A 23,713-nucleotide genomic window follows, 5' to 3' on the forward strand; every position below is an offset into this window, starting at 1 on the left:
AAATAAGAATAAAAATAAAAATAAATTATTCCTAATCTAAGAAATAAAATAAACCTTCAATTGTTCAAACTCAATAATCCCCGGCAACGGCGCCAAAAACTTGGTGGACGAAATTGTGATTCTTAATTAATGGCTCCTTGGCATGTGCCAAGGAGAACTAATTTAACTAACTGATTACTTGCACAATTCCGTTCAACTAACCAGCAAGTGTACTGGGTCGTCCAAGTAATACCTTACGTGAGTAAGGGTCGAATCCACAGAGATTATTGGTTTGAAGCAATCAATATTTATTTTATTAATCTTAGTCAGGATATCAATAGGATTATTTGGATTAAAAGTGAAATTACTAGATTTGATTATAAAAATAAAAGAGGGAACAATGTTACTTTGATATGCAGTACTGGGGAATATGTTGGAGTTTTGGAGATGCTTTGTCTTCTGACTTCAACTCTTCCTTGAAATCCTCTTCTCACACGCAGGTTCCTTCCATGGCAAGCTCTATGTAGGGTGTCACCGTTGTCAGTGGCTACTTCCCATCCTCGCAGTGAAAACTATGCTCACGCACTCTGTCACAGTACGGCTAATCACCGGTTGGTTCCCGCTCCTACTGGAATAGAATCACTCTTTTGCGTCTGTCACTAACGCCCAGCAGGTTAAAGTTTGAAGCACGTCACAGTCATTCAATCCCGGAATCCTACTCGGAATACCACAGACAAGGTTTAGACTTTCCGGATTCTCATGAATGCTGCCATCAATCCGGCTTATACCACGAAGATTCTGTTTGGGGAATCTAAGAGATATTCATTCAATCTGATGTAGAACGGAGGTGGTTGTCAGGCACACGTTCATGGATTGAGGAAGGTGATGAATGTCACGGATCATCACCTTCTCCACAATTAAGCGCGAATAAACATCTTAGATAAGAACAAGCGTGTTTGAATGGAAAACAAAGGAATTGTATTAAATCATCGAGACGCTGCAGAGCTCCTCACCCCCAACAATGGAGTTTAGAGACTCATGCCATCACAAAGTATGTAATTCAGATCTGAAAATGTCATGAGTTACAAGAAATGTCTGTAAAAGTTGTTTAAATAGTAAACTAGTACCCTAGGTTTACAGAAAATGAATAAACTAAGATAATTGGTGCAGAAATCCACTTCTGGGGCCCACTTGGTGTGTGCTGGGGCTGAGACTAAAGCTTTCCACGTGTAGAGGCCTTTCTTGGCGTCAAACTTCAGGTTATGACGTGTTTTGGGCGTTCAACTCCGGATAATGACGTTTTTCTGGCGTTTAACTCCAGACAGCAGCATGAACTTGGCGTTTAACGCCAAGTTACGTCGTCTATCCTTGCGCAAAGTATGGACTATTATATATTGCTGGAAAGCCCTGGATGTCTACTTTCCAACGCCGTTGAGAGCGCGCCAATTGGACTCCTGTAGCTCCAGAAAATCCATTTCGAGTGCAGGGAGGTCAGGATCCAACAACATCAGCAGTCCTTTTTCAGCCTAAGTCAGATTTTTGCTCAGCTCCCTCAATTTCAGCCAGAAAATACCTGAAATCACAGAAAAACACACAAACTCATAGTAAAGTCCAGAAATATGATTTTTGCCTAAAAAATAATAATATTCTACTAAAAATTAACTGAAACATGCTAAAATCTACATGAAATTACCCCCAAAAAGCGTATAAAATATCCGCTGATCAGGAGTCGTATACGAGTAGTCGATCAGGTTCAAATTCCCCATTTCAAACAACCAAGCAGAATACGAAGCCCTCATAGGGGGCTTAACCCTAGCAGCAGAAGTCGGAGCAACAAGGCTGGAAATATGCAGCGATTCGCAGGTCGTCACCTCCCAAGTAAACGGGAACTATCAAGCCAGAGACTCATTATTACAAAAGTACTTGGAAAAAGTCAAGAACTTAAGCCAAAAGTTTGAGGAGGTCACGGTCCACCACGTTCCCAGGGAGAGGAACACACGGGCAAATCTTCTATCAAAATTGGCCAGCACAAAACCGGGAGAAGGCAACCGGTCCCTCATCCAAGGCATGACGAGGGAGCCGGCGGTCACCCTGCATCTATCAAGGCTGGGCTCTTCATGGCTAGACCCCATCACAAGCTTCCTTGAAAATGGCAAACTCCCTGAAGATGAAAAGGACGCCGCGAAATTGAGAAGGGAAGCAGCCAAATACGCGGTCATTCAAGGACAGCTATTCAAGAAAGGGCTCAACCAGCCCCTACTGAAGTGTTTACACCCCGACCAAACGGACTACGTCCTCAGAGAAGTCCATGAAGGCTGCTGCGGACACCACATAGGAGGCAAAGCCCTAGCAAGAAAGTTAATTCGAGCTGGATACTATTGGCCGACAATGATGGCAGACTCTAAAGAATTCGTCAGAAAATGTGTCAAGTGTCAAGAGAACGCCAATTTCCACAGAGCACCGGCCTCCGAGTTAAGCCTGTTAACGTCCTCCCGACCATTCTCGCAGTGGGGAGTCGACCTCTTGGGGCCCTTCCCATTCGGTCCCGGGCAAGTCAAGTATCTCATAGTCGCCATCGATTACTACACCAAATGGATAGAAGCCGAGCCGCTGGCCAGCATATCCTCATCCAATTGCAAGAAATTCATGTGGAGGCAGGTGATAATGCGATTTGGGATTCCAGAAGTTGTTATCTCGGACAACGGCACACAGTTTACCGACAAAAAGTTCACGGAATTCCTCACCGGCTTGGGTATAAGACAGAAGTTCTCCTCGGTAGAGCACCCCCAAATAAACGGACAGGTGGAATCCACGAACAAGATTATCCTGTTAGGGCTGAAGAAGCGATTGGATAATAAAAAAGGTGCTTGGGCCGACGAACTAGCCTCGATCCTATGGTCTTACCGAACAACCGAACAGTCTTCCACTAAGGAAACTCCTTTCCGACTGACATACGGGTTAGACGCGGTAATACCCATGGAGATCGGGGAACCGAGCCCCCGTCTACTTTTGAAAGGAGTGGAGGAAGCCATGGAGAAGGACCTAATAGATGAAGCAAGAGAAATGGCCCATTTGACGGAAACAACACTGAAACAAAGAATGACCCTGCGCTACAACACCAAAGTGCTCAAAAGGGAGTTCGAGCCAAACGATCTCGTCCTAAGGCGTAACGACATCGGCTTACCGACCCCTGGAGTAGGCAAACTAGCAGCGAATTGGGAAGGTCCCTATAGAATCAAAAAAGTGATGGGCAAAGGCACTTTCAAGTTAGAAAGGCTCAATGGCAAGGATGTCCCAAGAACATGGAACGCGGACAACCTGAGAAGATTCTACTCCTAGCACATGAGGCGACATACCGACCAATCGAGCTAAGTATTAGTTCGTGGATTTGCACTTTTCCTTATGTCCTATGGGCCTTTTATGCAATTACCGAATAAGATATACTTGTGCAAATTTTCTGTCTTTTGTTTTGTTCGCCTTTTCTGGACAACCCACTACGCAAGCGAATTCATCACAAACCGACAACGATGCGCGGCCCCAGGACTGATCACCCCGGGAGCCCATCAATAACAACAATAGTAAAACGGCTACACCAAAAAGCCACGACCCGGCCCAACCGAGATATCATCAATACGGCAAAACGAACAACAGCCACAAGTCAATAACGGTTAATATAAACGATAACACGACCAGGCAAATAAGAAAGTATTAACTACAATAGAACGCGTAAGCAACTCAAAGAGTCAATTGTTCACCAAAGCCAAAACAAAACGGCTAAACCAGAGTTTTAAAATAGAAAAAGAGAATTCACTTCTTGGGTACGTCAACAATTTTGCCATCCTTGATCACCTTGAAGACACCAATTGCCGACGTGTCAAAGTCAGGAGCAACAACTTTGACCTGAGCTTTAAGAGCCTCCTCGGTTGCTAGGATCGCACCTTTCCCCTGCTTGACGACGTCTTTATACTTTGTTTTTAACGCTGCCAACTCAGCCTCCACAGCTTGCTTCTCCTTCTCCATCTCGGCCACCCGTTTTTGTGCTGCGCCGACCTGACTCTCTAAAGCCATTTCGCGATCGACAAGACGTGAAACCGTGGCGTCCGACTCCTCCAACTTCTTCTCGGCGGTAGTGGCTTTCTTCTCGGCGGTAGTGGCTTTCTTCTCGGCAGCAGTAGCTTTCTTCTCGGCGGCATCAAGCTTCTCATTTGATTGGGTCAGCTGCTCCCGGAGAGTCTCAACTTCACTTTTAAGCTCGTTGTTAGCCTTCCCAGCAGATTCCAACCTTCTACGAAGGGACTCCATCCCAGATAGCTCGAACTCGGCCTTCCGAGCTATCACTGCGCCGCGTAAAAAGGTACGGTACATCCACCTCGCCTGCCCGGCAAGGGATGACTCATGAAAATGCTCCTCAGTACCAGGAATCAGCTGGGAATCTATGAAGTTTCCGGCATCAAAATTCCTCTCCATGACAGTAAGAACCCCCTCAGGACTGGACGACGTCTTTCTTTTCCTCTTGAGGCTAGGAACCTCTTCCACCTCGTCGTCGGCGTCCGGGTTAGATGTCGAACCCCCGGTGCCGATCACCTCACGGAAGGGAGAAACACGAACCGCCTTGTCACCTTGAGCCGAGGTGCCGGTCTCGCCGACCTCGACCCCTTTTTCCGAAGCGGCCTTGTCCTCTGGGGGAACGGCAGATTTCTCAGCAACAGACTTCTCACTACCTCCCTCGTCGTCACTTGCACACAGGAAGGTTTGAAACAAGTTAGGGAGACCCGTTATCTCGGCAGACATTCCCACTGAAAAGAAAAAGAAGTCGGTTAGTGACAATAAGATATTAAGGAAAGCAAGAAGCTGACACAAGACAAGCAAAGGCTTCTCACAAATATAATTGCGACCGGCCTCCCGATCACCCATGAGGAGGTGAGGATTCACATGATTCCTCCCAAAGATTGCCATCAACACGTCGGCAATCTTTCTATCCACCGCCGACATGCCCTTATAGGTTACTTTAACGAAGGCATTGGACCCTGCCCCGAAGCTCCAATAGGTCGGGATAAGGCGTGCCCCCTCCAACGACAACCAAAAGGGATGACGACCTTTGACAGGGCGGACCTTGAAATATTTATCCTTAAATCCGTGATAGGAGTCCTCAAATAAACCAAAAATCCTCCGACCTTGGGCAGACCGGAAGGACATGAACCCCTTTTTATGTTTCCCCTCTTTCGAAGGGTTTGTAAGATTGAAAAAGAAAAGAAAGACATCTACAGACACCAGCAGCTCAAGGTATTCACAAACCATCTCGAAACAGCGAATCGAAGCCCAGCTGTTCGTATGCAATTGCGACGGCGCAACGGAAACCCGACCTAGAAGCGCCATCTGAAAGGCGGAAAATGGAATACGAACCCCGACTTGGGTAAACGGATTTATAGAACCAAATCCAATCGGTGACCCGGGGATGGTTGAAATTAAGCTCATACAAGCGCTCATGAGGAGCCGGGACGAAGACGTCATAATTGGCTTCCTCATCGGTCCCTCCGCACAAGTACTCGGCTTGACGGAACTCGGTGAGCTCTTCCTCGCCCATTTGGTTAGGAGAATCCCTTACGTCGGAAACGACCCAGGCGTAGGGATCATACGCCGCGGGAGAAGGGGAAGCCCGGGAGGTCGTGCGAGCCATACCTACATGAGGGGACCATCCAGTCAGTCTAAAAGGTCGGGTGCTCGTGGCGAATACAGATACTAACCCCACTACTCCCCAACTAAGACCAAACGCAGTTAAAAATGTAAAAACCCCAAACAAAGCCTATCCTGGAATGGTACTCCTCCCCTAACACGCCTAACCAACTTCGAGAGACCACATCACAATAAAAATCAAGCAGGACAACAGAAATGATAAACAAGCACAAACAACAAGCATGTAAGAACAAAGCAGAAAAGAGAAAGATCCAAGAACTACCTGAATTAGTTGAAAAAAGCTAAAAAAGATGAAGGGAGGATGCACAAGGGCACTGCAACAGCACTTTGAAATTTTTTGAAGAAGGGAACAGGAAAATAGGAAGAATGGGAGAGTGCAGAAGTATAAGAGATAAAGAAACAAAACCAACTGTTTAAAACTGCCTCCCAGAAAGCGCGAAAAACCTGGGGGCAAAATAGTCTTTGCAAACAGGGTTTTCCCCTCTTTTATGAGCATTCAATGCCCGACGCGAAAGACGAGGCGACGGAACGGTTGTTGGGCAACCAAGAGACGCGCGCATAGGGGGCACGTCCCTCCCACGAGCGACCAACCTGACGAGGGGCGTGAACATTACACGCCATTGATAGCTCCCACGACTACCACTGGCGCATGGGGGCACTGTTACGGCCTGGCCCAGGCCACTTGCGGGCCAACCCGACCCGAACGGTCGGGCACATACGGTTCACTGCGCGACCCGGACACGCGTCCCTGGCAGCTCCCCACTACAGCTGGGAGGAAGTTTCGAGGAAGGTGGGCCTGTCCTTGAAGGGCCCACCTCTGACACGGTATAAATGGGGAAGGACCTACCCTTCCCCCAAGGTACGTCACTTTGTCCACCTATCATATTCCCCACCTGCACACTAGCTGACTAGAGCGTCGAAGTGTCTTTGCAGGTGGCATCCCCTCCTTCCTTCCACAACAAGAGCTCGGCTACCCGGCTGATCTAAATCTGGCACGACCGCGATTGAAGCGTTTTTCCCCTCAAATAACCACCTGATCTGTCCGGCAACCGACCACCGAACAATATCATCGCATTTCTTTTTCGCTATGTTTTTAAAAGCACTCAAGTGAGAATATACATGTTTACTTACAGGTCAATTATTACAAAACTGAAGTTCTTAATGTATTTCACTCATATTAATTCCCGGCTAGCTAACAACAACATTTCAAGTTCCATACAAAAGCTAAGCTGTCGTGTAAATTACAAAGCACTAAAATACCCCGCTTCAATTGAAGAATTTGGTAACACATTGAAGGACATGCTTGCATTTATTGGCTGCTGTCACAGTTTGACTGTAGAAGAAGATGAGTAACTAAGACAAATGCATTATGAAGTCTGTCAGTGGAAGGAGAAAGAGATTAATGGGACCGAGAGAGGATTGCTTGGAGGCTGCCCGTTAACTCCTAGGGAAACTTCCGTGTTACTTAGAGCACTTGGTTAATGCAGGATGAATTTTGTTAAACTTGTTGACCAATTAGATGATAGTTTTAGTATGGTTGAACAATATATTGAGAATTATAGTTGATGTATCAATACACTTTATTTATATTTTGAATTATATTGACTTGCTTGTTTATAGTATTTTTCTTTTAGTTTGATAATATGATGAACTTGTTTATTTTTTGAAATATTATAAATGTTTGAATATAAGTTGGATGAAAATTTATATTCATTAAATTTATACTTCTTTTGTAAGAAAACAGGTTTATTTTATAATGAAAAAATCTAAAAATTTTGTTTTATCTTATTGACGAATTTATAGATGGATTTTCTATTTGTATTCAAAGTTCGGAATGCTTTTTCAGGCTCCAATTACCGATGAAAAATCTGTTGAAAAATCTGACTCTAGTTACCGGCGAAAAATGTCGGAAAAATTGATATTTTTAGTGAAATGGAGGAGATGATTATCGAGGAAAAATTTGTCGGTAACGAAGAAAAATCTGTCGGTAAATTACAAATGGAAAAAATTATCAATAAATAAATTTTAACAAGACTTTTATAGAGGGACAAAATTCGTCGGTAATTTTATTGGTAACTAAAACTCCATATTTGTCTATAATAAGCAATTTTTTAGTTGTAAATATTCTTTTTAAAATCAATCATTTTAAAAATTAAACACATATCATCATGTTTCACAATTAAACCTTATCCTTATGACTACATTATATCTTGATTATTTTTCTTATTAGTTTCTTTCTATTAAAAAAATAAAATCTAATTTATTATATTTTTATTTTTTTATTACATACTTAAAAATGAGGATTGATTCTTTCTTTAAAGGTATATATAGAAGGGAAGCAATTCGAAAACATACAGGTCTCCTTTGTATTTTTATTTTGTCTGTTATATTTTTATTTCTCCGACCAGTTGGACTAAAAAATTGATAAACCGTACATAAATTCGGTCCGGTTGAAGTTTTAGACCACAGAAAACAAAAAATCGATATGACCAGGTTTAAATTGGCTGGTTTTACTGTAAACCAGAGAACCGATGTTTTTATAACTCGACCGGTTCAATGTTTTTTAAAAAAAAACCTAGCTAACCTAACCCTCGAAGAAGTGAATCCCAGCCTCCTTGTCCCTTAGGTTCGAAGAGGTGAAGAGGACAAGAGGCACTCTCTCTCTCTCACACTCACAATCGCAGGCTCCTCTGTGTGTCGTTGCGTCGTTGCCTTTGTTATTGGCTCGCCTGCCCTGCGTCGTCACGTCTCTGTGTGTCTCTCGTCGTTGTCATCGCGTCTTCATCCAGTGTGGCTCGCCGTCGCTACTGCCTCCCCCCTCGCTAGTCACTACTTCGCCGTGAAAACTTGGTTTCTATCTTCTCTCTGGTATTCTGCAACTTGGTATTTATTGTTGTTTTGGTTGCTGTCAATGTGCTATACTGTTGCTGTTAATTTTCAATTTATAGAAAAATTAAGGAGAGTAAGAATGTGACCTTGCCATTTTAGTTAGAAAAAATGGTTTGAGCATTTGAAGTGTTGTTTGTTTAGTTAATGAGAATTGAGAGGAGAGGATTTTATGTAGGTTTGAGTTGAAATTATGAAAATTGTGGATCAAAAACATTTTAGCAGAAAATGAACTAGGCATGCATTTAGAACAAATTAGGATGAAATGAAAAATGTGATTTGGAATGCAAGGTAAGATTAAATGAAAGTTGAAACACATCATTTTCTCTCTTACAAGTACTAATATGTAAATTAGAAATTTAGAATTGCTCGATAACCTTGAACTTTACCAAAATTTGACTACTAGAAAACAATATTAATTGAGATAACCATATTTTTTTCTTTTTTTAAATGGATTGGATAGTCCCCAGTTATAGACATTACAAATTCAGTCCCACCATACTCACACACACAATATTTAAGGGTTTCATCCATTACTTGGCCTAACCAAGTTTTTAACCATTACAAACTTACCCACACCACACTCATTCATACACACAATATTCAAGAATTCCATCCAAAGTTGTTGCAAGACATACATGATCACCATAAGATTAAAGTCTTGCTTGAAGATGATAGTAAAAAGTTAATCTTAGTGGACCAATAATATAAAAACATCAAACAAGCCCAGCTTCCAACCTAAAGAATGTATCATACAGTGGTTGATTCAAAGTTTTCGGCAAATAAAATGCAAACATGCCACCCATAATCCCACACACAGCAAACACCACGAATGGCAGCCTTCCCAAAACCACCACCACTTGCGACAATATCGCCCCCATTTGCCCCGCTTGCGTAGTGTGGCATTCCTCACCACCGTGGGAATAACTTGTCCGTGTAAATAAACAATGAGTTGTAGGTTCCCGCCATCTCAAATATTCTCAAAATACCACACACCATTCTAACTAACTTCCACACTCCAACATTTCCCATTAAACTACCCAATAAACAAAACAAACCACTGAACCACATTGTTCCTATTGACAACGGCTTCCTCCCAAACTTGTCCAACAAGCGCCATTATCCCATATGCCGGCATCTCCGCCACCGCGTTCAGCACCACGTTCATGTAAAGGTTAGTATCAAGATTCACCATGTTCAAACTCAGACCATAGTACACAATAGCGCAAAGGAAGTTAATTGCCACCATTAGAATCAACCTTATTCTAGTGACTGGCGATTGAAGCACGTCAATGATAGAACCACCAACTACATATTTGTTTTCCAAAGACTTGTTCTTATAGGTCAAGGTTAGTGCTTCTATTTTTGCTTCTTTTTTCTACTTCGACTTCTTCATCGAGTGCAAGAGGAACACCATTAGGGACGTGTTTTCCATTGGTGGAAGCAATGGTGGACATGATTTTCATGGCTTCGATTACTCTCCCTCGAACAAGATACCATCTTGGAGACGTTGAGAGGAAAGGGACGACGAGGATCAAGAAGAGAATGGAGGGGATGGAGGATGCAATGTAAAGCTAGCGCCATGTTTGGAAGACATAGGCAATGGTGGAGAGGATGGCAATGCCGATGGAGAAGAAGTAGAAGGTGGACATTCTGGCGATGTCACTTTTTGCGGGGCCGATGGATTCGGTGGCAAGGACAAATGCACATAGGCCAACGCCACCGATGCTAAAACCGGTGAAGAAGTGGAGAATGACGTAGATCCAATAGTTTGGGGAGAATGTTGTGAAGCAACCAAAGATGGCGTTTAAGACACAAACCACCATTAATGACACTTTCCTTCCAAAAAATGAGTCTGACAGGTGACCAAATATTCCGGCACACTAAAAAATACAAATTAATTCTATAATTAAATAACAACGATAATAATACTAGTATATAAATCATTTTTTATATTGATATCAAAATTACTTTCATAATTTTGAACCTACATAATTTTTCCTTTTTGTGATTAATGGATTCTTTCATAATTCTCTCTCTCTCTCTCTCTCTCTATATATATATATATATATATATATATATATATATATATATATATATATTTTGGAGAAGAATATATTTTGAAATTAAACTTTTAGTTTATGAAAATACTTTTAGATTAAGAAAGTGTTCAGAATTATTAAAAAAAAATCTAATTATATTACAGTATTTTTTATGTAAATTTAAAAACAAAATATTTTCTATTTTATTTATTAAAATATTTTGTTATTAAATATTATATATAGTCTAAGATAGAAAATATTTATTTTTCTAGTAATGCAAATATTTTAAGAAAAACGCGATGAGTTTATATTTTTAATTTTAAAATTGGACTAACAATAATGTTTTTTAATGTTATTAGGATTTGGTATGTTTTACTATAAAATAGAGTTGGATAATTAGATTTAAGGCTTTACAAATCTAAATGTTAGATTTATAGTTTTAATTTTTTTAAATATACAAATTTGATCCTTAAATTATGTTCTACTAAATTTTAACACTAATTAAACTTTTCTATTTATGTTATACGACTAAATTTTAAAATTTGCCAACTAGATTTATTAATTAAATGAAAAAATAATAACCATAATAAAAAAGACATCAAATTATCATTACACTATAGGATGATATTCACGTGTGTCACTCTACTTGGTTGGAATATAATATTTCAATTTCTACCACCATTGAGATATATATTAAATAATACATGTGGTCAAGATTTGGTGAATAAAAATATTGTGCATATCAATCATGGAAAGTCTAAAAAAGCCTGCAATAGATTTTTCTTCTTTTCATTTTGGAATGGATGAAAATATTCAATTTATCCAACTTAGACTATTTCATTAAAATATATAATGAGTAAATCTGTCCATGACTTATGTGAATTATGTCAAGCCATTTTTTTTAAACAATTTTTTACAGTAAAATTTTATTTTTTATTTTTTATTTTTAATTTTTTTAAAATTAACTCTTAAATACATATGTTATCATTAATTTTGTAGAATTAAAAGTTCATTGAAAAAATCGATGAAAAATAATGCTAGAATATTTAATTTTGGTATTTTTTTCATTTCTCTCAATTTTTTTTAATTTGTGTAAAATCTTAAAATTTAGTATTTTATATATCATTTTCATATTTCACTAACAAACTAACAAAATATATATTAAAAGTTTTAGTCATATTTTGTAATTTTATATATGAAAAATATGTAAATATTTTACTTAAGTATTTTGCTTCTATATAAGTAAAACATACACAAACTGAACCAAAGAGAAAAAAAAATCAAAAGAAAAAAATATATTTTAGATCCTATACTAAAAAAATTGTATTTTTACGTTTAATGTATTTTTTATTTTTTATTTTTATCTAAGTTATTTCTCAAACATTACATTAAATAGTTTAAATTTATTGTCTTTTATACTTTAAGATTGAAATAATTGAGTTATTCTTTTTACCTCGTAAATATCAACCTTTTTTTTACAATTTTTATTAATTATTTAGACTTTTTTACAAATTTAAACTATTTTTAATATATATCTTGTATTATATGTCTTTTTTTATTTTTGTTTTTAGCATATAACCTTTTTCATTACAAATTAAGATTATATCTTTGTAAGACCCAAAATCTTTGAAAAGTTTTATTATGATCAAGTCTCAAATCATAGTTATTTATAATCTTAATTTCAGAAATTATTTTATTAAAGATAATTAAGGCAAATTTTGATTTATTGGATTTGAGATGAGTTATGATTATTATCTAATTTTATAATTATTGGAATATTTTCTAAATTTTAAGTATAAAGTTGATAGTTATGAAATAATAAGGATTTTTATGATTTGGATTAGATAAGTAATATTTTAAATATTAATACTCCTATTTTGGAAAGTAGAGAAATTAACTATATTATTTCTAGATTTTTGGATTTGGGCATTTTATTGAAAATAAAGTGTGAAATTGATGAACAAATAGTATTTTTATACACTATTATTGTTGAATTAGAATTTATTTCTAATTACTACATTATACCTATTTTAAGTGAAATTACAAAAGTACCCCTAACCCTAATTTTATTCAAAAAACCCTAACCCTAAAACCCTGACCCAGTACCCGTTTCCCCTCCTTGAACCACCAGCAGCTGCTGCTGCTCCTCTGACCTAAACACACACATACAATATCTGAAGCAAAGAAGAAAGGGAAGGCAGAAATCGGGGGAAGGGAAGAAAGGAGGAGCGGCGCCGGCGAGGAGCCCACTACCGCCGCCGCTGCATCGTCGCTGGGTTTGGAGGGAGGTCATACCTGGAGCTTGTCACCGTCGATCCACCGCGAGCCGCCATCGCAAGTCAGGCCCGAGGCGAGAGACAGAGAGCTGCCGTGAAGGAGAAAGAGGAAGGAGGGGGGAGATCGGGCGTGCCCAGTCGTCGTCGCCGTGCCTCCATCGCGACTGACCCGCCGCCGCTAGGGTTTGTGACCGCCATCTCTGTCAGTGCCGACAAGCACCGAGGGAGAGGAAAATCGGAGTTTGCACAGCACACAGAGAGAGAGAGAGAGAGAGTCGCCGTGGAGCCACGAGCTGCGCCGTTCGCCGCCACGTCGCGTCGGAGAAGAAGGCTGAGACTGAGCTCCGCTGGGAGAGGACGACGCGAGCTAGAGGTCCGGTTGCTGCTGTCCTATGGAGTAGACTGAACCACGCCGCGCTGATGGGGTTCTCACCGTCGCCGGAAATAGATTCAGGCTACCGCAAGTGTCGCGGTCGGAGGAGGAAGCTGCGCCCCTGTGTTCTGACCGCCGGGAATGGTTCTGTGACTTCTGGGATCACCGCCGGAGCTCCAGACTGAGCTTCTGCCACTTGAGACCCTGCTGCTGTCGCCGAAAAAGTTGCCGGTAAGGGTTTTATTTGAGGTTTCTGCCTTTTTGGTTTTCGAGAAGGTTTTGATGTTGTGCGGTTTTTACAGTTGATCCACCGGAGCTTCTGGCCACCGCCGGAGCTGTTACCGGGGCCGGTTCGGAATCGCAGCTGCCTCATTGTGTTATTTCGGTAAGAAATTATGTTTCGAATAATCTCGCGTTAGTATTCTGTTGTTTTTGGTTAATGAATGAGTCTTGGTAACGTGGATCGAGTCCTGATTATTATATGTTGCGATTAGTGATGCTATGGTTATTGCGAAAGTGGCTGGGAGCTGAGGTTTTGGTTGCCGTCAGTTCGGGTTGAGGCGGAAAGGACTCTATGAGACATTTGGGTTATGGAATTGCGTTTTGAGGTAGGGGCGCTTTCCAAAAACTATGTTTTATGTATTGGAATTATTACATATGGATACTGATGTGAGATATTGTGTATTTGGTGATTGTATCTGCCTTATGTATTATTTGATTGACTCGAATGATTATGGATGTTGGTTTGGCTGAGTTGTTGTACGGCTTTGTGAGATGTAATGTTTTGAAGTTGATTCTTTAAAGATTTGAAATCTGAGTTTAAACCGTTGAGGATTGGTTTGAATTGAGTCAATTATTTCAATGATGTGAAAAGTCGAATGCACTTTTGAATTCAGCCTGGTTTACTTTAATTGATTTGGTTTTGATAAATGATTTGTTGCTGAACCGATTCTTTAAAGCTTTGGAAATGAGTTAAATCGGTTGATATTGAGTTGATTTTGAAATAGTTTCCTTGAGATATGCCACTGAGGCGACTGTTGGCTTTAACTTGTTTTTGAATTGATTTCTGGTTTTGAGTTGTTGAAAAGGAATGAGGAACGGTTTAGTTGGGACCCGAACCGGATGGCAAAGTCCAAGTTTTAGGGGAGGTGCTGCCGAAATTTCTATAAAACCTGAGTCTTTATTGAAATGTTGTCTGGCAAAATGATGAGTTAAAGACTTCAACTATTTTATTTGAATTATCAAGAAAAGGATGATTCGTGCTTTTGAAATGAGTTATTAAAGCGGAAATTGTGATTTAGTCTTGCTTCTTAAGAAAGGCCTTGTGTCTCTTTCAGGAGAAGGTTATTTAGATGAAACTTGTGTTTTAAAGCTGTTTGAAAGTAAAAAGGGTTTATGCCTTTGAATTTGACTTGGGGGTTTCAATTAAAGAAGTTTCAATGACTTTGAAAGAACCTGAATGCCTATTGACAAGTCTCTTCTTGAAATGTTTTGAGAAATATTTTAAGTACTTTTTGAATTTTGAATTACTGCAAGACTAAAACAATTTTGATCAGTTGAAACGTTCTACAATTTATCATGGGGGTTGAAGTTGGTTTTGCCTAAGTAAAGGAAACAGCTTTGATAGAAGTAAATGATTACGTGACTCGGTTTGGCTTAGATCCTATTTTATTACTCAAAACGGAAAGCCAAGGTTTTAATGATTTTAAATGAATTTGGCGAATTGAGTTTTATTATTCTCCCCTAAAGACTTGGGACTCTGCCGAGAAGCTTTTTTTATAAGATCCCATTATTGGATGGGTGGTTTTGAGTACTTTGAAATAAATCATTAACTTGCCATGGTTTTGGAAGTTTTGGAAAGAGAATGCCGAGAGTGGCTTTGTTTTAAAAAGGGAACTCACTTTGAGTAAATTTGGCTTATGAGCCTGAGATGATTTGAGAAATGAGATCTTTAAAGCCAAGGCTGAAAAGAGTTGAAATTTGATTTCAACGTGAAATGGCTTGAGAAAAGTGATTTATGGCTTGAATGCCGGTTTTATGAATTTGATGATGTTGAATGGTGGAAGTGCTGTTTTGTTATGGGCCGGAATGGCAATGTATGATTATGAATATTGGCTGGTTCTGGATTGAACCGTGAGCCGGAATGGCTATGTATGATATTGATTTATGGCTGATTGCCGAATGAATTATGGGCCGTATGACTGACTATGAAATTTTGAATTTAAGCTGGATGGCTGAGATGGATGTTGATCCATCGCTAGGACTGAATGAATATATGCTTGAGATACCTGGGCAGTAGCAAGGGTTGTGGTTCGTTCCACTTGCTCCAGGTCAGAGACTGTGACGCCTGGGTAGTAGCGGTAGTAGTGGTGAATCCACTCGCTCCAGGTTGAGCTTTTAAACACCCGCCTGGGTAGTAGCCGCAGTAGTGGTTATTGCACTGGCTCTAGGTTGAGCAGGTAGTTGTAAGGGGGTTGTAGCTCAAACTTACTTGCTCCGCGATGGGTGTTTCTGTCCATGGTTAGCTACCAGGACTTGTCGGGTTGGCTCTATAACCGACAGATGATATCATCAGCCACTAGGACAGGCATGCATCATAGATTTCCGACTTTACTTTTATTGTAAACTGTTGTTTTTGAAAAGAGGCATAGGACGGTTATTAATCACTGGTATGGTTTATCTTCATATATCCTATTACAGTAATTCCCAAAAATCCTCTACTGAGAACCCTTTCGAGGATGATGTTCTCACCCCCCTATATTTTTCCCCTTTCAGGATATGGGTGCAGAAGTCATAAAGAGTTTATTTAATTGTTGTTGAGATGCTTTGTATTGCTTTAGATTATTATTTTTGTACCCTCGCCTTCACCTTGATATATTCTGTAAGAGGGATAGGAATTGTATTGGGTAATGTTTGTAGTATTATTTATATATATGTATGTATATATATATGGATGCACTCTTTATGAGTTTCTGGAAGTTGTATGGTATGTATGGATGTACGTTGTATAGCAAAAGTATTTTTGGAAGTGGTATTGCGGTTTAAAGTTTTAATCAGGCTCATATTTTAGTATTAAATAGTATAAGTGTCGTCGTAATGTCCGATCTATCAGAGTTGCGCAGCCGAAAGCGTGAGTTTTGGTAGTTAGGGTGTTACAATCTTAATTAAAGCGTACGTGTATTTAATATTAACAATTAAATAATATTCTTTTCATATATAATTTTGTTAATCTTTTATCTTTTGGAGCCAAATTTATAATTTTTTTCTTGTAAATTTTGATTTGATATATTCATAATTTGCTTTTACAGATTTTATTTTCTAGAAAATAAAGTTCTTAAATTTTTGAGTTAACTTTTAAATTTTTACAAGTTTACGAATTTAGATTAATAAAATAAATTTAATAATTAATAATTTATATTTAAATAAACTAGGATGAATTTGTGTAAATTTTATAAATTCACATAAATATGTATAAATTTGATAACCCTTGAATATATTATTTTAAACCTATTTTGGCCTCTTAAGTATTAAAACATGTAATTTCATAAAAAAATTCTTCAAATTAAAATTTTAAAATAAAAAATGATATTTAGCTATATCTAATAAATTTTAGTTTTCAATATCACATGTTTATAATTTTTCAAAGATAGATAATCAAAAAAAATATTTAATAAAATAAAGTAAAATTTTATTATTGAGTTTTGATTGCTTAATTGATATGAAAAAAATAATTTAGAAAAGACTTGAAGTTATTTTATGGTAAAATATTGATATATAAGTTAAAGAATTTGCATCTTTCAACTTTCAAGTAATCTTTAAAATAAATTCAAATTCTATTTAGATGATTTATTTGATCAAATCAAACTTTATAATTTAATTATCAAATAATAATTAAATAATAATTTAACAAATATTAAAATACTTATTAGTATATGATGAACTTATAAATTTTAACACTAAACAGATACTAATTTAACAAATAATAATAAGTATTGCTATTTAACACTATATTAGTAACTATTGCTATTTCACTACTAGAAAACTAGTTATTACAGACAGATATTTTCGACGAATTTTATCCTACAGAAATACAGACGAAATTTCAAGAAATTTTTTGTCAAAAAACAAAAAAAAATGAATTAGCATAAATTACAGACGGAAAAGAGAATCCGTCGATAATTCCGTCGAAAAAATTAATTTTTTTCGTGGGAAATGGTTACAGACGGAAAAGCCGTCTATAATTAAATGGACAAAACGCTGCGTTTTATTAAATTATTACAGACGGAAAATCCGTCTGTAATTTAAAATTTCCATCGAAAATGTTATATTCTGCGTTTTATGATCGATTGTGCCCAAGTTCTATTCATTCATAGCACCAAATCAAACGAGCTCAACCTAGCATTCTCCTCTCCGTCGACGAGCTTCTTCTTCTCCTTTCCTCACTCACAGCGCCATCGCCGGCTACCGTAACCGCCGCAGCTACCTTATTCTTCTTCTCTTTTTTAAACACTGAACCAGTAGAACATAGCTCCTGTCTCTCTCGTTCTTTCTTGTTCGCAGAATAAAGCAAGCTCAAGCTCCACCCCCGTCGTGCCTCTCTCGTTCTGGCTCGCATATCTTCTCAGTGCTACAGCCAACATCTCCTCTAGTCAATGCCGCGGCTACCTTTGCGCAAGCCCTAGCTCCATGGTGACCAAAATCGGTTCCACCGTCAGCCGCGGTTCCACCTCTCTCTTTCCCCCTGTTCGAACCGTAGAGAGTTCAATTAATTTTGTTTAGTTAGTTTGATTGTCTCTACTTCCAGCTTTTGGTTTCAAAATTCTTTTAATTTCTGTTGAGTTCAATTAATTTCGTTTAGTTAGTTTGATTTTAGTAATTTGTTTAGTTAGATTTGTTTTCTGATTAGTGGATTTTTAGGTTGTTAAAATAGGATTAGATTAGGTTTTGATTCTGAATAGCTGATGAGAAATGTTTAGATTGTTAATCTGGATTGCTGAACAAAACGGAATTCAGAGAAACACTCGTGAGTTTTTCTTTTTCTTCTTCCCTCCCCTCTATGAATTTCGCTGTGCACACCAAGTGTTCGATGGTTTGCTTATTTGTTGGTTTGACCTAACATGCACATCAAATATTTGTTAATTAGTCTCAGTGGATAATTAGGTAGATATATGTGCTCAATGTTGTGTTTGTGCAGATGAGGTGTTTGATCTAATGACTTAACTGCTTTTGAAATAGGTGTTGTTTTCTTTCTTTGGAGCCATAATGGATTATTGTTTTCTTTTTTTGAAAATTGATTAGGCCTCAATCTGGCTTTGATTTTTCTTCTTTTGTGGTGTTTAGGCATTAGTGACTAGCTTCTGCTCGTAGTAATTATATTAGTATCTTCAATTGAGTCTCCATTTTTGAATTCAGATTCAGTCTCTGTTTTCTTCACTGATGTGCTTTTCTTTTATGTGTACACAAGTAGTAATATGTATCTTTATTCTTGCTATTTCACTCATAATTAATTATTTTTATGTTGCAAGTTCTGTCAAGGGGAGGGGAGGTTGTACAGATGACTACTGACCATGAACCTAATACTGAGCGGGGCAGCATTGAGAACAGAGGTGGCTTTGTCTCAAACATGCCAGGTTCTTCAACTAACCCTGAATTCTATTCTTTGTTGCTACTGATATTCAATGCTAATTTTTGTGTTTTCATTCATCATTCCTTTTACTATAGGAACTTGAGTTTCGTTTGTTGTGATATTAATTTACTCAATTTCTTTTACTATAGGGCAATGTTTCTTCTCTAAGACTGATATTCTCTTTCCCAGAAAAAAAACTTCTTTTGGAACAGAATGGGCCACATGTTGCAAGAATATCAGTTTACGAGGTATGCTATAAGAACCGTTTACTCAATTAAAACCTCCTTGTCTTTTTATTGTTCCTTTGTTGCTTTTTATAACTCGAGTTTTTGTGCAGGGGTGTGAGAGAGAGGTTGTTCTGATGAGTTCTTGCAATAGTTATCTATTTATCTATCTATCTATCTCTATTTGTTGGTGTCTATTATCTCTGCTCTACTGATTCAACAAATTTCTATCTAACACGTCTTATATTTCTTGTATGATTTGGTTGCAATAGTTGGTGATGTCCGCTCTGCTACTTACATCCATTGTTTGATGCCTTTGCAGAAGTAAACCCTCTGCAAAAAGTTCCGGCTATTGTTCATGGAAACTTGAAGCTCTCCGACAGGTAATTCTTGATAAGGAACCATGCTTTTTAACCCTCCTTTCTTATTTTAATGCTTATGGCGGTGCTCCATTGCACCTGTTGGTTATCATTGGGTTGTCAAGGTTATTTATGTACATCTTGGCTATCAAAATAAAGGAAACATGTTGGGATATCCTAATTTAAATCTGAAACATGACATGTATTTTATTTAAGTATCCTCCATTCTGTTCACTTTTTGGTTTTGTTAGTCTAATTTGTGTAATTCACTTTATAAATACGTGAATTTGTGTTTCTTTACAATGCTTATGTAAGTGGTGGAATTAATCTTGTTTTCTTTTGGCAGCCATGCAATCCTAGTATATCTTGCTTCTGCTTTAACTGGAATTGCTGACCAATGGTTAGTAGAACCATCTCATCTGCTTCTTGTGACCTGATGAATTGCTATTGTTCCAATCTATATAGAGTACTCATTACTTGGGAACTCATAGATTTCAGAATTGAACCGTTACATTGTCCATTAGTAAAACACGATTTTGGGTTCATTTCCCTCATTTCTGTATGTTCATTGAAAGGATAGATTAAGGTGACAGAGATTAGAATAAATAACTTAATAAATTATAACATCTTCCATTTTGATTCATCAGGTATCCAACTGAGCTATCTAGAAGAGCCAAAATTAACTCAGTAATGGATTGACATCATTCTAATTTATGAAATGGAGCAGGTAGATACATTCTAATTTCCATTTTGAATTCCTTTAAGTAATGTGACTAGCCATGAGCAGTTGATTTTTTTTTTATAAACTTGTATGCTACTTAGCGATTAATTACTAGAAGAAAATCTAGGAATGTGGTTATTATCCATCATTTGTTGTATGACTTTGCAGTGAATTATGTAATACATACTACACTAGCACATGTCCTTGGCCGTCAACTAAATCCAAAAGCAGCTACTGAAGGAGAAAAAGTTTTATTATCTTCTCTGAAAGCACTGGAGGATTTTTGGCTCAATGGAGATAATGGAAGCTTTCTGTGTGATAGCACCCAACCATCGGTGGCTGATCTCAGTATGATTTGTGAACTTATGCAACTTGAGGTAACTAGATATGACTTGATCATTATTATTTTCATTAATGGTTCATTACCTGATAAATAGCTCTTGTGAGTATGGTAGCTATATTCCTAATTTGTGAGCTTAAAATTTCTTATTGTAAACGATGCTATCAATTGACTCGTCATCTTGAAATCTTTGGTTGAACCACAATGGTGGTTGGTAATGTGTGATATCTCTTAGCATGAACCTATAAGATATCTAATTCTCTAATTGAACTCTAAATTAGCACAGGTTTTGGATGAGAGGGATCGCAGTCGAATATTATCTCCTTACAAGAAAATTTTTCAGTGGATTGAGAATACAAGAAAGGTCAAAGTAATAAATTTGTGGCATATTGTGGGCTTTGTTCTATATGCAAATCAGGAAGAAATAGTCTTTCCTCCCTGGTAGGTCTGTCCTTTTCATGGGTGAAGATGATCAAGCATGCAAATCAATGGTGCCACATAATGGTAGCAGGTATTGGTTGTTGTCTTCACTTTAGTTTTATTGCTCAGAGTTATAAGTACTTAATGTCAGTGTATAGAAAGTACTGTTAATTAATTAATAGAGGTATGCTAGAAGAATGGATATTAATCATATTATATGTGGCAGAAATATGAACTGAGTAAATCACAGTCCTTCGTGGAATACTCAATTATATTGAGAGACAGAATTTTGTGGAATACTCAATTTTTTTATTTATTTATTGTCACAGGCTGCTGGTGCACGGAATTGTGATCATCAACAATGGCGCCAAGAACTCAGTAACGCTCTCAAACGTGAATCACACTTAGTCACAACTCCGCACAACTAACCAGCAAGTGCACTGGGTCGTCCAAGTAATACCTTACGTGAGTAAGGGTCGATCCCACGGAGATTGTTGGTATGAAGCAAGCTATGGTCATCTTGTAAATCTCAGTTAGGTGGATAATAAATGTTATGGAGTTTTCGAATAATAAATAAAGCAAAATATAAAGATAGAGTTACTCATGTAATTCAATGGTGGGAATTTCAGATAAGTGTATGGAGATGCTTGTCCCTGTTGGATCTCTGCTTTCCTACTGCCTTCCTTCAATCCTTCTTATTCCTTTCCATGGCAAGCTATATGTAGGGCATCACCATTGTTAATGGCAGCATCCCATCCTCTCAGTGAAAAAGGTCTAAATGCTTTGTCACGGCACGGCTAATCATCTGTCGGTTCTCGATCATGTTGGAATAGAATCCCTTGATTCTTTTGCGTTTGTCATCACGCCCAACAATCGTGAGTTTGAAGCTCGTCACAGTCATTCAATCCCTAAATCCTACTCGGAATACCACAGATAAGGTTTAGACTTTCCAGATTCTCATGAATGCCGCCATCAATCTAGCTTATACCACGAAGATTCTGATTAAGAAATCCAAGAGATATGCGCCCGGTCTGAGGTAGAACGGAAGTGGTTGTCAGTCACGCATTCATAGGTGAGAATGATGATGAGTGTCACGGATCATCACATTCATCATGTTGAAGTGCAACGAATATCTTAGAACAGGAATAGCTGAATTGAATAGAAAATAGTAGTAATTGCATTAAAACTTGAGGTACAGCAGAGCTCTACACCCTTAATCTATGGTGTGCAGAAACTCCACCGTTGAAATTACATAAGTGATGAAGGTTCAGGCATGGTCGAATGGCCAGCCCCCAAACGTGATAAGAAGACCGAATGGTCAAAAGACCTTACAATCCAAAGACTCTGAATACAATAGTAAAAAGTCCTATTTATACTAGACTAGCTACTAGGGTTTACAGAAGTAAGTAATTGATGCATAAATCCACTTCCGGGGCCCACTTGGTGTATGTTTGGGCTGAGCTTGATCTTTACACGAGCTGAGGCTTATCTTGGAGTTGAACGCCAAGTTGTAACGTGTTTTTGGCATTCAACTCTGGTTCGTGTCGTGTTTCTGGCGTTTGACTCCAGAATGCAACATGGAACTGGCGTTGAGCGCCAGTTTACGTCGTCTAATCTTGAATAAAGTGTGGACTATTATATATTTCTTGAAATTTCTGGATGTCTACTTTCCAACGCCGTTGAGAGCGCGCCATTTGGAGTTCTGTAGCTTCAGAAAATCCATTTTGAGTGTAGGGAGGTCAGATTCCAACAGCATCAGCAGTCCTTTGTCAGCCTTTTATCAGATTTTTGCTCAGGTCCCTCAATTTCAGCCAAAAAATACCTAAAATCACAGAAAAACACACAAACTCATAGTAAAGTCCAGAAATGTGAATTTAGCATAAAAACTAATGAAAACATCCCTAAAAGTAACTAGATCATACTAAAAACTACCTAAAAACAATGCCAAAAAGCGTATAAATTATCCGCTCATCACAACACCAAACTTAAATTGTTGCTTGTCCCCAAGCAACTGAAAATCAATTAGGATAAAAAGAAGAGAATATACTATAAATCCCAAAATATCAATGAATATTAGTTCTAATTAGATGAGCGGGACTTGTAGCTTTTTGCTTCTGAACAGTTTTGGCATCTCACTTTTTCCTTTGAAGTTTAGAATGATTGGCATCTCTAGGAACTTAGAATTTCAGATAGTGTTATTGATTCTCCTAGTTAAGTTTGTTGATTCTTGAACACAGCTACTTTTATGAGTCTTGGCCGTGGTCCTAAGCACTTTGTTTTCCAGTATTACCACCGGATACATAAATGCCACAGACACGTGACTGGGTGAACCTTTTCAGATTGTGACTCAGCTTTGCTAGAGTCTCCAGTTAGAGGTGTCCAGAGCTCTTAAGCACACTTTTTTTGCTTTGGATCACGACTTTAACCACTCAGTCTCAAGCTTTTCACTTGGACCTGCATGCCACAAGCACATGGTTAGGGACAACTTGATTTAGCCGCTTAGGCCTGGATTTTATTTCCTCGGGCCCTCTTATCCGTTGATGCTCAAAGCCTTGGATCCTTTTTACCCTTGTCTTTTGGTTTTAAGGGCTATTGGCTTTTTCTGCTTGCTTTTTCTTTTTCTTTCTAATTTTTTTTGTCACTTTTTTTTCGCAAGCCTTTTGCTTTTTCACTGCTTTTTCTTGCTTCAAGAATCAATTTTATGATTTTTTCAGATCATCAATAACATTTCTCTTGTTCATCATTCTTTCAAGAGCCAACAATTTTAGCATTC

At 38.2% G+C, this 23,713-nt stretch overlaps 1 protein-coding gene, 1 long non-coding RNA gene and 1 pseudogene across 3 annotated transcripts; 2 read left to right on the top strand and 1 right to left on the bottom strand.

Moving 5' to 3' along the window:
* Positions 1-9,275: 9,275 nt before the first annotated feature.
* The window catches only part of LOC112717450 (organic cation/carnitine transporter 4-like), a 75,979-nt pseudogene continuing 61,541 nt past the window's right edge, over positions 9,276-23,713 (bottom strand).
* LOC140175830 (uncharacterized) lies at positions 12,684-16,303 on the top strand. 2 transcript variants are annotated; one of them, XR_011866535.1, is made up of 4 exons: positions 12,684-13,481; positions 13,553-13,635; positions 13,745-13,858; positions 15,477-16,303. It is a non-coding gene; the product is annotated as an uncharacterized lncRNA (long non-coding RNA). The 2 variants fall into 2 exon arrangements; XR_011866534.1 differs by having other exon boundaries at positions 16,026-16,303.
* Positions 18,219-21,524, top strand: LOC112715458 (glutathione S-transferase T1-like). Its single transcript, XM_072205700.1, is given in 9 exon segments — positions 18,219-18,273; positions 18,850-18,880; positions 19,066-19,124; positions 19,423-19,483; positions 19,806-19,859; positions 20,107-20,186; positions 20,349-20,557; positions 20,807-21,031; positions 21,270-21,524. Coding segments are annotated over 8 exon segments (708 nt in total). The 3' UTR covers positions 20,966-21,031; positions 21,270-21,524.

This window comes from Arachis hypogaea, chromosome 10, assembly GCF_003086295.3.
Source record: "Arachis hypogaea cultivar Tifrunner chromosome 10, arahy.Tifrunner.gnm2.J5K5, whole genome shotgun sequence".
Lineage (NCBI taxonomy): Eukaryota > Viridiplantae > Streptophyta > Magnoliopsida > Fabales > Fabaceae > Arachis > Arachis hypogaea.